Genomic DNA, 14,835 nt, shown 5'->3' with positions numbered 1-14,835 from the left:
CTGGAATTATTCAGGAGACAAGGTGGACACCGGGAGATGAACAGTTTCCCTGGATGAGACTCTCGGAGAAGCTAATCCCCCAGTTGAAACCATGCACACTGCGGTCACAGCACCTCTGCTGTGGTTTCTTACCAAGAACCCTTTCTAGTTCCTTGTTTCCAACCGTAATAATATTGGCAGTGACCAAACGTGGAGGGCAGAACCCAATCTTTTTGGCAATGACGGCGAGGTCCTTCCAGTACAGAGCGCCACCCAGGCATTCCCCTTAGGAGAGAAAAGGCCAGAGCAGTCACCATATAAAGCAGTCTGAGGGACACTTCCAGCCTGAACAGGTAACTAGGACACAGTGTTAAGATGTAGGACCTCATGCGCAAGGCCCTGGGTTCGGTCCCCAGCTCCAAAAATAAAGAAAAAGATGTAGGACCTCACTGGCCATGGCGGAGCACTTCACACAACTCACACCTGTCTGTACTGCCAGTGCTAGGTGGTCGGACACCCTTGTATGGCCGCCATAGGCTCCATGGCACACAGAGCTACATGCAGGCAAAATATTCATATGCATAAAATAAAAATTGTTCGGACTTAGGAAATACACTTTTTGTATTTTTAAACATCTTTTAATTATTTTGCTTATTCATTATCTTGCCTTTTCTTAAAAAGACGGACTCTCGCTATATAACCCTGGCTAGTCTGGAACTTTTTTTTTTTTTTCTTTTTTTCGGAGCTGGGGACTGAACCCAGGGCCTTGCGCTTGCTAGGCAGGCGCTCTACCACTGAGCTAAATCCCCAACCCCTTAGCCTGGAACTTTCTATGTCACACACATGCCACACACTTTGCAACCTTCCTAATTCGCAACCTTCCTAATGCTTCAATCCTTTGATAAAGCTCCTCACATCTGTGGTGACCCCCAAGGGTAAAATTATTTTTGTTGTTACTTCGTAACTGTGATTTTGCTACAGTGTTTTCTGATGGCCTCAGGTGACCCCTGTGAAGGGGGTCTTTCAACCCCCAGTGGGATCACAACCCACAGGTTGAGAACTACTGTTTTATGTAGACCGAGCCTTGGACTCGGAGATCTGCCTGACTCTGCTTCCCAAGTGCTGGGAGTAAAGGTGTGTGCCACCACACCTGGCTTGGCGGCTCGGGCTTTTATATGCTTGTTTGTTTTCTGTGCGTATGAGACTGTGCGTGCTACAGTGCATGAGGAAGTTAGATGACAACTTTCAGGAGTTTTCTCATTCTACCATGGGGACTCTGGGGATCAAACTCAGGTTGTCAGGCTTGGAAGCAAGTATCTTTTTTTTTAATATTTATTTACTATGTTATTATGTAGAAGTACACTGTAGCCGTCTTCAGACACACCAGAAGAGGGCATCAGATCTCATGACAGATGGTTGTGAGCCACCATGTGGTTGCTGGGATTTGAACTCAGGACCTCTGGAACAGCAATCAGTGCTCTTAACCGCTGAGCCATCTCTCCAGCCCCGGAAGCAAGTATCTTTACCCTTCTCTGCATATATATATATATATATATATATATATATATATATATATATATATATATATATATATACATATATATATATTTGTGTGTGTGTATAATACATTACCATTCTCTGTATATATAATATATTATGTATAATATATACATACTTCTCTGCATATATATATATATATATATCACGTATACATGTTCTTGGCTGAAGCACACATGGGATAATGCACATATGGAATAAGAGGTCAATCTTGTAGAGTCTGTTCCCTCCAGTCACTTTTATATGGGTTCTTGTAGAGGAAATTTATTCCAGCAGCATGGCTGCTTTGGCAAAGGATCATTTGCAAAGATCTAGGTCTGTGTGATCCAGCGAGAATGCACACATGCCACACACTTTTAATCTCTCTGGCTGGAATACAGAAATGCCCTTAGCACACACCTTTAAGGTAAAATTAGTTTGCAGAAGGAAGCAGCCAGGTCTGATATCTAATATCTAATTGATGGGCAAAATGATGAATCGGGGAAAGATCTGACAGAATGAGTCAGGGATAGGACATGCCCGACTCTCACGAGAACAGAGAGGATAGGGAGCAGGGGAGAGGAAGAGAGGGAGAAGAGGCATTTGTGCAGCAGAGGCAGCCGAAGCCAGAGAGTAAGAAGGAGCCAGAAGATTAGAACGAATTGCCAGAGTTAGCTTGAGGCCAAGCACAGCAATTCAGTGAGAAGTCAGGAGAAGCCAGATTGAATCAGTCAGCTTGCAGAGGAGTTTTGAGCCAGAAGAGCTGAGCTGAATCAATCAGCCAGAGTTGAGTAAAAATTAGAGCCTGTTCAGCAGTAAACCTCCAAGATGGCAATTACATTTGATGAATAAAACTTACTGATTCAGGTACTGGGGGTTGAACTCAGCTCGTCAGGCATGTAAGGCAAATGAATTACCTGTTGATGCCATCCCATAGGCCCTATTCTCCTGCTGTTTTGATTTGTTTTGTTTTGTTGTTGTTTTGAGACAAGGTTTCTCTCTGTAGCCCAGGCAGTCCTTCAACTTGCTTTGTAGACCAGGCTGGCCTTGAACTCACAAAGTTCCACTTGCCTCTGCCTCCCAAATGCTGGGATTAAAGGCGTGTGCCACCACACTTGTTCTATTTTCCTGCTTTTAACATTGCCCATTTATATTGTTGTTTAATGAGAAGGTTAACACTATTTGCTTTGAAAATAAGATTTACGTTTTTGAGACTATGTCTCACTGTGTAGCCCACACAAGCCTTGAATGAGCATTGGTCCTGTTGCTCCCATCTCCCAAGAGCTGAGATCACAGGCCGGCACCATTACTCACAGCTTAAATGTAAAAAGGTTTATTTACAGTCAGACGAATCATGAGCATGCATTCATCTCCTCCACTTCTAGAAACTCTTAATTGACAATAAAGGGATATTCTATCTCATTTATTCTTCGAAAAAGTCTTAAAAGTAGTCTGTGCTATTATTTTCATTGTACAGTTTAAAAAAAATAAATTAAATTGCCTAAGATCATATACCGTTTAAAAAGTTTATATATATATATATATGTATTGTGTGTGTGTGTTTGTGTGTGTGTGTACGTGTAGACACGTGTGCCACAGTGCACATGTACACATCAGAGAATAGGTCTATGGAATCTGTCCTCTCCTCCCACCTTTACATGAGTTCCAGGGATCAAACTCAGGTTGCCAGCCTGGGACCATGTGATGGTTTAAATATGCTTAGCCCAGGGAGCGGCACTATTAGTAGGTGTGGCCTTGTTGGGGTGGGTGTGTCACTGTGGGCGTGGGCTTTAAGACCCTCATCCTGGGGGCTGGAGAGATGGCTCAGTGGTTAAGAGCACCGACTGTTCTTCCAGAGGTCCTGAGTTCAAATCCCAGCAACCACATGGTGGCTCACAACCATCTGTAAAGAGATCCGATGCCCTCTTCTGGTGTGTCTGAAGACAGCTACAGTGTACTCGTATACAAAATAAATAAATAAATCTTAAAAAAAAAAAAAAAAAAAAAAGCACTGACTGCTCTTCCAGAGGCCCTGAGTTCAATTCCCAGTAACCACACGGTGGCTCACAACCATCTGTAATAGGATCTGATGCCCTCTTCTGGTGTGTCTGAAGACAGTGACAGTGTACTCATAGATAATAAATAAATCTTTAAAAAAAAAGATCCTCATCCTAGCTGCCTGGAAGCCAGTCTTCTCCTAGCAGCCTTCAGATGAAGATGTAGAACTCTCAGCTCCTCCTGCACCATGCCTGCCTGGACGCTGCCATGCTCCTGCCTTGATGATGATGGATGACCCTCTGATCCTGTAAACCAGCCCCAACTAGGTTTTGTCCTTTATAAGACTTGCCTTGGTCGTGGTGTCTGTTCACAGCAGTAAAACCCTAAATGACCACAAGTGCCTTTACCCACTCAGCCACCCCACCAGCCCTCATATTTTGCTTTCGAGTGGCAGGAAAAGAACAGAGCCTTCTGGCCTGGCATCGCTTGCTCTCCTATCCAAGTGGTCCCACCCCACCTTCCTTGCAGGGTGGAGTGCTGCGCTGGCTGACACTAACTGATAGGGATGAAACAGAACACATACCCCATAAAACCTTGTGTGACTTGATGTCTTCTGACACTTCAAGGCTAGCATAGACGTCACTGAAATAGAGCTCCCCGCCGTACTGAAAGAGAGCAGTGCACATCTGAGCAAGGTTAAAGATTACATTGGTCCTAGATAACAAAAACAAAACCAAAAAAAAACAAAACAAAAAAACAACCCCCCCCCAAAAATACAAAAACAAATAACGAACATAGGAGATCGGTTTCAAAATCCCAGTGTTTGAGCTGACACTGACCGAGCTGACCTTTGAGCAAACAACAGCTGCCTCCCTTGTTAAAACAAAACAGAGACAGACGTGTTTGTTTCTCCAGTGTCCTATCCAACATAAAAGTGTGCCCTATGATCCAGAAGGAAGAGAGTCAAAAGAACGTGGAGAGGGTGAAGAGAGGGTGAATGTCCTCTAAATGCATGGTCTGCGCTGAGGGGAATGCAGGGGTGAGGCTGGGGATAGATAGTTGGGTCAAGTGAGTATCTGCTGAGTTCCCGTTTCCAATATCCACAAAAGCCAGCATGGTTTGCATTCATAGCTCCGGCTCGGATGGGGCAGAGAGGTAAGTCCCCGGAGCTGATCAGCTGGCAATCCTACCTAATATGGTGAGTTGTAGGTTCAGTAAGGAACCATAACTCAAAATATAAAGTTGAGGGCTACAGAGCATGACACCTGACATCACCTTCTGATTGTGTACAATTGCACACCCGAGTGCACACAGACACACAGACACACACAGAGACACACACACACATACACACACACCACATTACCATCACCACCACCACCACCACACACAGGCCATGATGAAATTCATAAGCAAACCCTGGGCTGGAGAGATGGCTCAGAGATTACGAGCCCTTGCGGTTCTTGTAGACTCTAAGAATGTAGAGCAAAGCTTCCCATCCTTCCTAATGCTACAACCCTTTAAACAGTCCCTCGTGTTGTGACACTCAACCATAAAATCGTTTCATTGCTATTCCATAACTGTAATTTTGCTACTGATATGAATTGTAATATAAACAGTAGATCTGATATGTGGCTCAAAGCGAGAACCACTGGTGTATGGGAACCAAGCTGGTCTTCCACATCCACACTGTGTGGGTCCAGTTCTGATCTCTGTGGGCACCAGACACACGTGTGGTGCACATGCATGCATATACACAAAACATTTATGTAAAACATTGATGTAGAATAAAACAAGAAAATCTTTTTAAAAGGTTTTAAACAAGCAAGAACATAGGAGGGGAAAAAATGAGTATCTCTCCTAAATACATTCAGGTTGCCTAAATTTTTAGCCAGTCCAAGTGGAACACACCACTAGGTGCCCAGACAACTAACAGCAGATACCCATAGAATTAACAGTTTCATCCCTTGAAAATTATAGTAATAAAGCTAAGCACTAGTGGGGCCTCTTCTAATCCCAGGAGGCAGAGGCAAATGGATCTCTGTGATTTGAGGCCAGCCTGGTCTACAAATTGAGTTCCAGGACAGCCAGGGCTACAGAAAGAAACCCTGTTTCAGGGGATGGGGAGAAGAAAGACAGACAGACAGACAGACAGAGAGAAAGAGAGAAAGAAAGAAAATAAAATTACAGCGATGCACAGTGATATTATTACACATTAAAATTTTTTCTTTGTCCTTAACATCTAGGTCAAAGGAGTCAACAGGAATTGAAGGTGTTATTTATCTAATTTCCAAAGTGAGGAAGTCTGTGTTCTGCAGTGATGTTTAGCACCTGTCAGTTGATCTCAGTGAAGGTCATAAGCTGATCTATAAAATGGTATTCTAGCAAAGCTGTGATTACTCTTAGACAGATACCGTTACATTTTATTTTATTATTTTATGTGATCAAGTGTTTGCCTATATGTATGTCTTTTTTGCCCTGGTGCCCTTGGGAGCCAGAAGAGGGCATTAGAGCCCAGAACTGGAATAACAGATGGTTGTAAGCTACCAAGAAGGTGCTGGAATTTGAACCTGGGTGCTATGGGAGATCAGCCTGTGCTCTTAGCCACCGAGCTCCACCCCCAACCCTTTATAGATACTTCTATTTGAGCTATATGGTAGCTCCATAAGCCAAAAATCTCAGAAATCTTTTACAGTGCTAGAGTTTGAGCTTTATGTATGGGAAACCCATATCTACTACTGATCTATACCTACAGCCCTACAAATCCCAGAATTTTTTTTTTTCCTAGCACAAAGAGACAAATCCCTTTATCCACAGGAGGCTGTGAAGGTCCTGGAAATTCCCCCTTTAAAAAAGCATTCATATAAAAATTCCATGTTAGGTTTTCCAGAGATAAGATATCTTGGTATCGAGAAACAGTATCCATGAGATATAGGGTCTGTCCTAAGCAAGGTAATTTCATAGAAACCTTTCAGGGTGAGTCAGCAGGTTCTGGTGGTTTTGTAGGTATATTCTGAGAGTCCAGTCAAAATCAGGAGCAACAGGAAAGAAGGAAACTATTTTAACAGTCAATGACCTGTATATCCTGATCAAAAAATAAGCCTGTCTTGGGTCTTACTCTCACCCCACCTCATCCCAACCCCTGCCTTTTATGCAGTTTTTCTGTTTGTTTGTTTGTTTGTTTTTTGAAACAGCATCTTTCAAATCAGTCCATTTGAGATCAACTTTGAACTATCACGAGGCAAAGGTGATCCTCTACCATGACCAACTTAACTCTTTCTTTTCTTTTCTTTTTTTTTTTTTCTTTTTTTCGGGGCTGGGGATTGAACCCAGGGCCTTGCGCTTCCTAGGCAAGCGCTCTACCACTGAGCTAAATCCCCAGCCCCTAACTCTTTCTTAACTTGGTAGATAGATCAAGAATTTGAATTCTTAGCTCCAGAAGAGAGCACGAGCCTGTCAGCCCTCTCTGGGGTTTGATAGCCGTTTGTCTCCTCCCTTCCTCACCTTCAGGACTTGGTAGACCTCCCGAAGGACTTTTTGTTTGTCGGGAACAAGGTTGATCACACAATTGGATCTAAAAGAAACGTAAGAAGACAAAAAGAACACGTTAAATGGTTCACATCCTTTTAGTCCCCAAAGGAGCTTCCCCAGAATTTGCATTTGACGCTACGTGTGTGGCTGGCTCAAGGGTAAAAATGCTTCTTTAGGGTTCAATTCTCTGCATCAAAAGAAAAGAAGCCTAATACTGTCACCTGGGCACGATTTAACATTGACTCAGGATGACAAGAAACACGAGATACCATGATTTGCTATAAAAAAAAAAAAAAAAAACAAAAACAAAAAACCAGAAAAATGCAGGCATTGCACTGTGGTGGCTCATGCCTTCAATCAGAAAGCAATGGCAAGGAGATCTCTGGGTTCCAGGTCAGCCTGATGTACCTGGCAAGTTCCAGGCCAGCCAGAACTATACAATGAGACCCTGCCTGGAAATAAAGGGAAAAGAACACACCACATAAATGATGGTGGTCCCAAAAAATAAAGCCCTAGGGACGATTTTGGAATTTTGCTTTCTTTTAAAAAAAAAAACCACAAAAGTACCCCCGCTGGTCTCAGTTTGTTAAGTAGTCATGCACAAAGAAGAAACAACAGGAAATTAGATTTCTGGACAGCAAAGATCAAACTGGACCCAAGGAGCTCAACACCCCTAATCAGCAGGAGGTAGTCTAGCAATAACATGGCCCCCTTTCCCCTCTCTCTCTTTTTTCTCTCCTGTCCAGAGTTAGGGGATTGGAAAGGTGGAAACCGGTTGAAAAGGGTGGAAGAAAGAAGAACCCACAACATAGCCCAAGCCCAGATACATAACGCCTGCTATTGTCTCGTGGCACAGCAGCCAAAATAACTTGGTAGTAACCGAGTGTTTGTGTTGCTCCTGGAGTCAACGCCACACTGGCTGCCAGCTGTAGAAAACGAGCATTCGGCGACGCACAGCGCATCATAGGTACTGATAATGAACAGTAAAACTGTCCGCTAGAGCTGGGTGGTGGCAGCGCACACCTTTAAGTAACCAGGTCTTCCCGCCGCCCCCGCCGCCCCCGCCGCCCCCGCCGCCCCCGCCTGCTAGGCAAGAGCCCTACCACTGAGCTAAATCCCCAACCCCCTCACATCATTGTTTTATGGTGAACCCATTCTGCTTACTAGAAAAAGCACGGTAAAACTGTCCGCTAGAGCTGGGTGGTGGCAGCGCACACCTTTAGACCCAGCACTTGGGAGGCAGAGGGAGGCAAATCTCTATGAGTTCCTGTGGTCTTGTCTATATCCTGAGTTCGAGGGCAGCCAGGGCTACCCGAAGAAACGGTCTCCAAACCCAGAAAAAAAAAAAAATCTGCTAGGTTCTTTCAACAACAACCTCACACATCTTGAATGACTACATGACTACCACAAGTTCGGATATCATCACCTCCTGTGTCTAGATTCATCGGATGTTCCATCAGGCCCTGGTAGCCAGAGGTTGGCTATCTTGTGTGTATCACATGGCCTCAGTGTGTGGTAAGCTCTATCAACAAAGTCTAGGTAAACTCCTGTTGATGTTCATACAAGTAGGAAATCCTCCAGTACACATATCTTACCACGGGTCTCTGTAGTTTCAAAACTCACGATTACAGACAAGAGGTGAGTGTGTGACAGGAGCACATGCTGTGGTCTGGCTGGTTTGGGGAGCTCACTGGCTTTAGTTTGGCAGGCAAGCATGTTGACCCTGGAATGTGACGTTGTCTTCTACTAAACTCACACCAAGAAATGCTCAACTGAGTAACCAAAAAAAAAAAAAAAAAAAAAAAGACTCACAATATTTTAAGTTTACGCTTTTGTGTTGGGGTGTATCCATAACTATCCTTGGCCACGTGGTTGTGCCAGAGGCAAGACAAGCCTGACAATGTTGCTAGTAGACTACATTGACCTCATTACAGTTCCTTCCTTTATGAAGACAAGCTAAATTTAGTTTAATCCCCTAAAGTCAATTCATCAAAAAGTAGTAGCGTATAGGTGCTCGAAAGGAAACGGGCTTTACTCGTCACCCTACATAACGATATCATAGCTCTCCTTCTGGATCCCGGCCTCTGCCAACATCTCAATTTGGCCGTGAAGAAAAGTCACATTGGGTGTCTGGAAACCGAACTTTTCCATGTGGTACTCAAGATAGGCCTTAGCCACTTCCACCTAGAGAAAGAAAAATATGGGTGTGGTAATTGGCGTTTTAATTCTGAAAACTGTGCTGACGCTAGTGCCACGTGCTTTCCGGGCCCTGGGTTATTTTGGATAGGTATGCAAGATTCCCAAGGCACGTAAGATATGCAGGAGCCTGGGACAGAAGAAGCTCCCAACCATGTGATCTTGCTCGAGTCTTATCCAGTGACAAATCTTTCTGGACAGAGGATGGAGGAAGAAGAGAAAGTGCCACTCAGTTGTCACAAGCTCATCTACCAGGTTACACCTCTGACCAGGTTCTCTAGGACAGTCACTGATTGTCAATGTCCTCAACTTGTAGGTCACGGGAAGCAACAGAAACTCAGCTTCTCAAACTACCGTGAAGAAAAGCAGGAAGCGGTTTCAGGCCTCAAAGAATGACCTGCGGAAACCCCTCCTTTTCCTCCAAATCTTTGCCTTACCTGGACCTTAGTCATGTCTATCCCGGTGATGTGTCCCTTCTGGCCGACCAGCTGGCTAAGCACATAGCAATCTCTGCCACTCCCACTGCCCAGATCCAAAATCCGGCAGTTTTCCAGATGCTCAGGCACCACCAGACCGCAGCCATAATACCTGAGAGACAGAAACAACATCTTTTAAAAACAGAGGCTAGAAAACTCTCAAATACTAAATCTACACTTCCCTCCTTCCCCTTCTGCCTCAGCCTTCTATACTTCTGTCTTCTTTCTCTCAATAAACGGGGGCCATGCCTGCCCTAGCACCATTGCAAGTACGGTGCAAGGTAGCAAGACTTAAACCATCTAAACTATTGGTTGAATCGATACATCTAAGGCACTGACTGCTGAACAATTCAAACTCAGGAACTGAGGGAAAGTGTTCTGTAGCTTGAGAGGTAAAAACTACAGTTTGGAAAACCCTTTCCATGACTGACATTGACTGCCGCCAGGAGTAAGGGCCGTAGTGGATGGGGGAAGGTGGCTGCATGACACCAGTAGGACTTCAGTGAGGTGTTGGAGAGGCGAGGGGTAAGGTACCCTCTTTGATAACTGCTCTCTGGGTGGGCTGTACTGTGTCAGAGAATGGTAAGGTCAGAAGGAGCGGTGGCTGGTTAGAATGTGTGGGCCCATCTATTAGCAAATTTGAATGTCTATCAGGGCCCAGGGAACTTGAATGTCCCCTGCAATGGGCGGGGATGCAGAGCATCGTTGAGGGGTCCCCGGCGGAGGAGCGAGAAGTTCGGTGCCAAGCTTTGTGGGTATCACAGTAGTGAGGGCAAGCAGGATGACCAGCAGATTAGGGTTAAATACCCTAGTGACCACTATGGGGAAACTGGTAGCCTGAAGGCTTTGAGGGGACAGCACACACACTCTACCTGGAAATAACTTCTTCATGTACATTCTGCAGACTTTTCCGGATGTACTCAGGGACCCCCTTGGCTGGGGTGACACAAGCATTAGTCTGGAGGTCTGCAGATGTCTTCAGTACATTCCCATAGTAGTTCTGACTCAGCAGCGGGCCGCGGAAGTGAAGCCAGGAAGAAGAGGACTGACGTTACCGAGGGCTCCACCACACTCCTGATTACAGCTTAATTACAGCCCACTGGCCTTTGCTCAAGGCAAAACTCTAATCCCAGGTCCTGGCCTGCCCGGGGGGGGGGGGGGGGGGGGGCCGGCGGCGGCTAGTCTGGCCTGGCCTCTCCCAGTGCTCAGCGCCAGCAGAAGCTGCTTGCTGGCAGGACTTCTACAGGGCCAGCGAACCCACATAGCTATTCCCTAGGACCCTCACCTGAACGTCCTTGTGGATCTCTGCGTCTCGGGGAGCAGCCACTGACAAAAGGGAAAACAGAGGTTAAATGGGGTGACCCCACCGAGAACGACAGGGCTGAAGCCAAGATGGAGGGAGAGCAACACACAGGGCAGGACCGGCAGCCTGCTGGGCTACCCAGAGTTGGGGGTAGAGTGGGAAGCGCTGTGAGCCTGCGGGAAAGCAGAGGTCAGAGGGGACTGGCCAGAAGACAAAAGGGACAGGCACTCACTGACTCACGATCTCCACTTCCAGAACCAGGGATTCCCTCTAGCCGGCTCCGGAGAAGGTCGCCGAAGCCACGCCCCCTGGCCGACCTTCAACCCCACAACCCTGCAAGACCCTCCGGAAGCCGCCCAGCCCTATACCCCGCTAGGGCGTGTCACCTCGGTGGCCTTAAGTGTTTGCGTCCGGGAGAATGGTTTTTTTTTTTTTTTCTTTTTTCTTCTTTTTTCTTTTTTTCGGAGCTGGGGACCGAACCCAGGGCCTTGCGCTTGCTAGGCAAGTGCTCTACCACTGAGCTAAATCCCCAATCCCGGGAGAATGGTTTTATTAGTTAACATCTTCCTTTACTGACCCACTGAGTTTCATTTGTAAATTTTGTGTGTGCCTTAAGTGAATACCCACGTCTGTTTTTCTCCTGTGGAATGGGATCTTCTTTCCTCAGTCTGACTCATAAAGTTGTTCTTTGAGGTGTCACTTGCCAGTGCCATTCACCTTTCCTCAGCGCACAGCTCTGTGAATTCAGACAAACACACACACTGCAGCCACCAGGTGTTAATTCCACAGTCCAGGACACGGAGAGTTTACAGACAGAAGCTGGCAGAACATCCAGTTCCAGGCTGACCTGAGGGAGTTCAAAGTCAGCCAAGGTTTCACAGGGAAAGCCTATCTTGAAACAAACAAAACACCACCACCACCAAAAATCTCCCAAACCCCCCAAAGAAACAAAAATTATTTTTCCCACAATTATGTCTGTCTGTCTTTTTAAATTGTTTTGTGGGTGTATATGTGTGGAGACAGGTGACTTTCACAAGTTAATTCTGTCTTCCACCGTGGGTTCTGCGAATCCAGCATCAGGCTTGTGTGGTAAATGCTTTTGGCTTTTACGACTACCACCCTGCATTTCTTTGTGTGTCTTACTTGCTTTGTGGTTGAAATAAACATTGTCTCTCATCAAGATAAAGCTACCTTATCTTCGTCTAAATACAAGGATGTTAAATAGAAAAGTGAACTTTTATGAAATTATTGTTTTCAAGCCCATTGATCATCACAAAAAAAGTGCAAAAAAAAAAAAAAAGTGTTGAAATCCATTGGCGATTAAGAACACTGACTGCTCTCGCAGAGGTACTGAGTTCAATTCCCAGCTACCACACGGTGGCTCACAGCTATCTGAAATGGGATCCCGATGGCCTCTTCTGGTGTGTCTGAAGACAGCTACAGCATATATAAAAATACATAAGTATTTTTTAAAAAGGTTTCCAAATTTCCTGTTAATTATTATTTAAAGTTAATGAGGTGACAAAGAGCGCTCAGTGCGCAAAGGTGATTATCACCAAAGCTGAAGACTTGATTTCCATCCCTAAAATCCACGGGAAAGCGAACTCCTGCAGGCTGTCCTCTGATCTCCACGCGCAGACCACTGCATGAGCACATACATGCATAAATAAATGTAAAGTTTGCTTTTAAATGTTTAAAAACAAACCAGGGGCTTGAGTGATAGCTCAGTGGCTATCTGGCTGCTCTTCCAGAGCACTGGGTGTTAGCATTTTGTCTAGGCTCCGCCCCACAATTACCTGGCAACAGCCAGGTGTGCCAGACTCACTATAATAAGGGCTGCTTGGCACCTCCTACTATCTCTTACCTTCTTGCGCTCACACTGACCTCTATTCCCCTCCCCCCTCTCTCCACAGGCTCTCCTCCTCTCCCTTCCTTCCTCCCTCTCTCTGCCTTTCACTAAATAAACTCTGGTCCCTCAGGGGGAAGGGGTGCCTTAGCATGGGCCTGCAGAAGCACCCACTGCACCTCCACCAAACATATTCCTTCTCTCTCTTTATTTTTATAAAACACAACACCGGGGATCTGGCACCTTCACACAGGCACCCATGCAGGCAAAAGACCAACGCAGATAAAATAAATCATTTTTAAAATCACTGGCAATCCTTGTTGGAATATTTTAAAGATGGGGCATTTGGTTTTTTTTGGTTTACTTTTTAAATGATCATTTTTATCAGCAACACATACTTTTTAGACTCATAGAACAGCTCTCCAGAACACTTTTCAAAGCATTCTCCCCATAAAATGAGTCCTTTCAACCAAGCAGTTACTTTCTCCTTGTCCCGGGCAGAGGGCAGGCAGGGAGAGGATGCATCATTTCATCTTCACGGGTGCTGCTATCTTTAGCTGTGGTTTGTTCAGAAGAATCACTTGATAACCACATCCACACAAACGACAGTGAGCAAACCGCTATCAACTCTAGTGACAGCCACTCTGCCTCCATGGCGACTGCTACACTGAGCTGATTCTGAATGGGATGGTGACCAGCAATCATTCTGACTAGTTAGTACCAGCTTGTTTTATTTGGCTTTGGGATGCTTTCTAGTGTTCAAGATTGATCCTTGGGGATCTCCCTCTTCCTCTCGCTCTCCCTTCCCCTCCCCCTTCTTCTCCCTCTCACCCCCCACACACCTCCACAACTCCCCTCCTCATGCCCTAAATAAACTCTATACTACAAAAAAAAAAAAAAAAAAAAAAGATTGATCCTCGGGTCTCCTGTATGCTAGGGAGCCAGCACTAAGCCGCACACAAAGCTCCTGGTCTCATCTCTGCTGAAGGACAGGTTTTCTATTCGCGCTCTTCTATCAAACCGTATCTTAAACACTAGCAAAAGAATTTTTTTCGTCGTTCTTTTTGGTTTTTGAGAAGGGGGTTTCTCTTCAAAGCCCTGGCTGTCCTAGAACTCACTCTTTAGACTAGGCTAGCCTTGAACAGCACAGAGATCTGCCTTCCTCTACCTCCGGAGTGCTGGGATTAAAAGTATACATCACCACCACCCGACACAAAGTTATTTTTTTAAGGAGGTGGGAATTTAGCTCAGTGGTAGAGCGCTTACCTAGGAAGCGCAAGGCCCTGGGTTCGGACCCCAGCTCCGAAAAAAAGAACCAAAAAAAAAAAAAAAAAAAAAGGAGGTGGGAAAAGTTGAGAAAGGATCTTTATACTAAGCTGGTCTCAAACTCAAGATGTAGCCAAGGCTGACTTTAAAGTACAGGTCTTTCTGCCTCTACCTCCCAGGTGCTCGGATTACGGGTGCGCATGCGCACTGCCACTTCCTCTTTTTTCTTCTCTAACATTTAAAAAAAAAGATTATATACAGAAAATTTCCTGTTTTCTTCCCTTTTCTCCAAGGACGGTCTTAAAAACACTGACGTATTCTCGCCTAGAAAAGCACTGGGCTAGCAAGTGAGGGAACAGACCAGGAAGGCAGAGATTGGTTAAGCACACAACCATGTTTCAAAAAAGAGAGCTTGGGGTTGGGGATTTAGCTCAGTGGTAGAGCGCTTGCCTAGCAAGCGCAAGGCCCTGGGTTCCATCCCCAGCTCCGGAAAAAAAGAAAAAAAAAAAAAAAAAAAAAAGAGAGAGCTTTTGTCTGCTAAGAGGGCTCAGCAGGTAAGGGCCCTTCCAACCAAGGCTAATGAGCTGAGTTTGACCACCAGGACTGCATGGTGGCAGGAGAAAACTGATTTCCAGAAGTCATTCCTTCTCCAACCTCCACACGTGTGCCCCACCACCACACCACATACACAACAAAGAAATATA

The 14,835-nt window shown here is 45.4% G+C and overlaps 1 protein-coding gene across 4 annotated transcripts in view; it reads right to left on the bottom strand.

The window, feature by feature from the left end:
* The window catches only part of As3mt (arsenite methyltransferase), a 31,826-nt gene extending 20,506 nt beyond the window's left edge, over positions 1-11,320 (bottom strand). For 2 of the 4 annotated variants that reach the window (XR_015646196.1, XM_087599226.1), the window contains exons 1-7: positions 11,252-11,320; positions 11,002-11,042; positions 10,589-10,716; positions 9,678-9,828; positions 9,092-9,228; positions 7,018-7,087; positions 4,097-4,178 (exon numbers count right to left, since the gene is read on the bottom strand). Coding sequence is in view for 2 of the 4 variants with exons in the window: in XM_087599226.1 (XP_087455352.1) it covers positions 4,097-4,178; positions 7,018-7,087; positions 9,092-9,228; positions 9,678-9,828; positions 10,589-10,716; positions 11,002-11,042; position 11,252 (610 nt within the window). In the remaining 2 variants the exon portion in view is untranslated. 4 annotated transcript variants of the gene reach the window in all.
* Positions 11,321-14,835: the final 3,515 nt, after the last annotated feature.

The sequence above is a fragment of the Rattus norvegicus genome, chromosome 1 (assembly GCF_021556685.1).
Source record: "Rattus norvegicus strain SHRSP/BbbUtx chromosome 1, alternate assembly SHRSP_T2T, whole genome shotgun sequence".
Lineage (NCBI taxonomy): Eukaryota > Metazoa > Chordata > Mammalia > Rodentia > Muridae > Rattus > Rattus norvegicus.
This window is presented reverse-complemented; position numbering and strand designations above follow the sequence as displayed.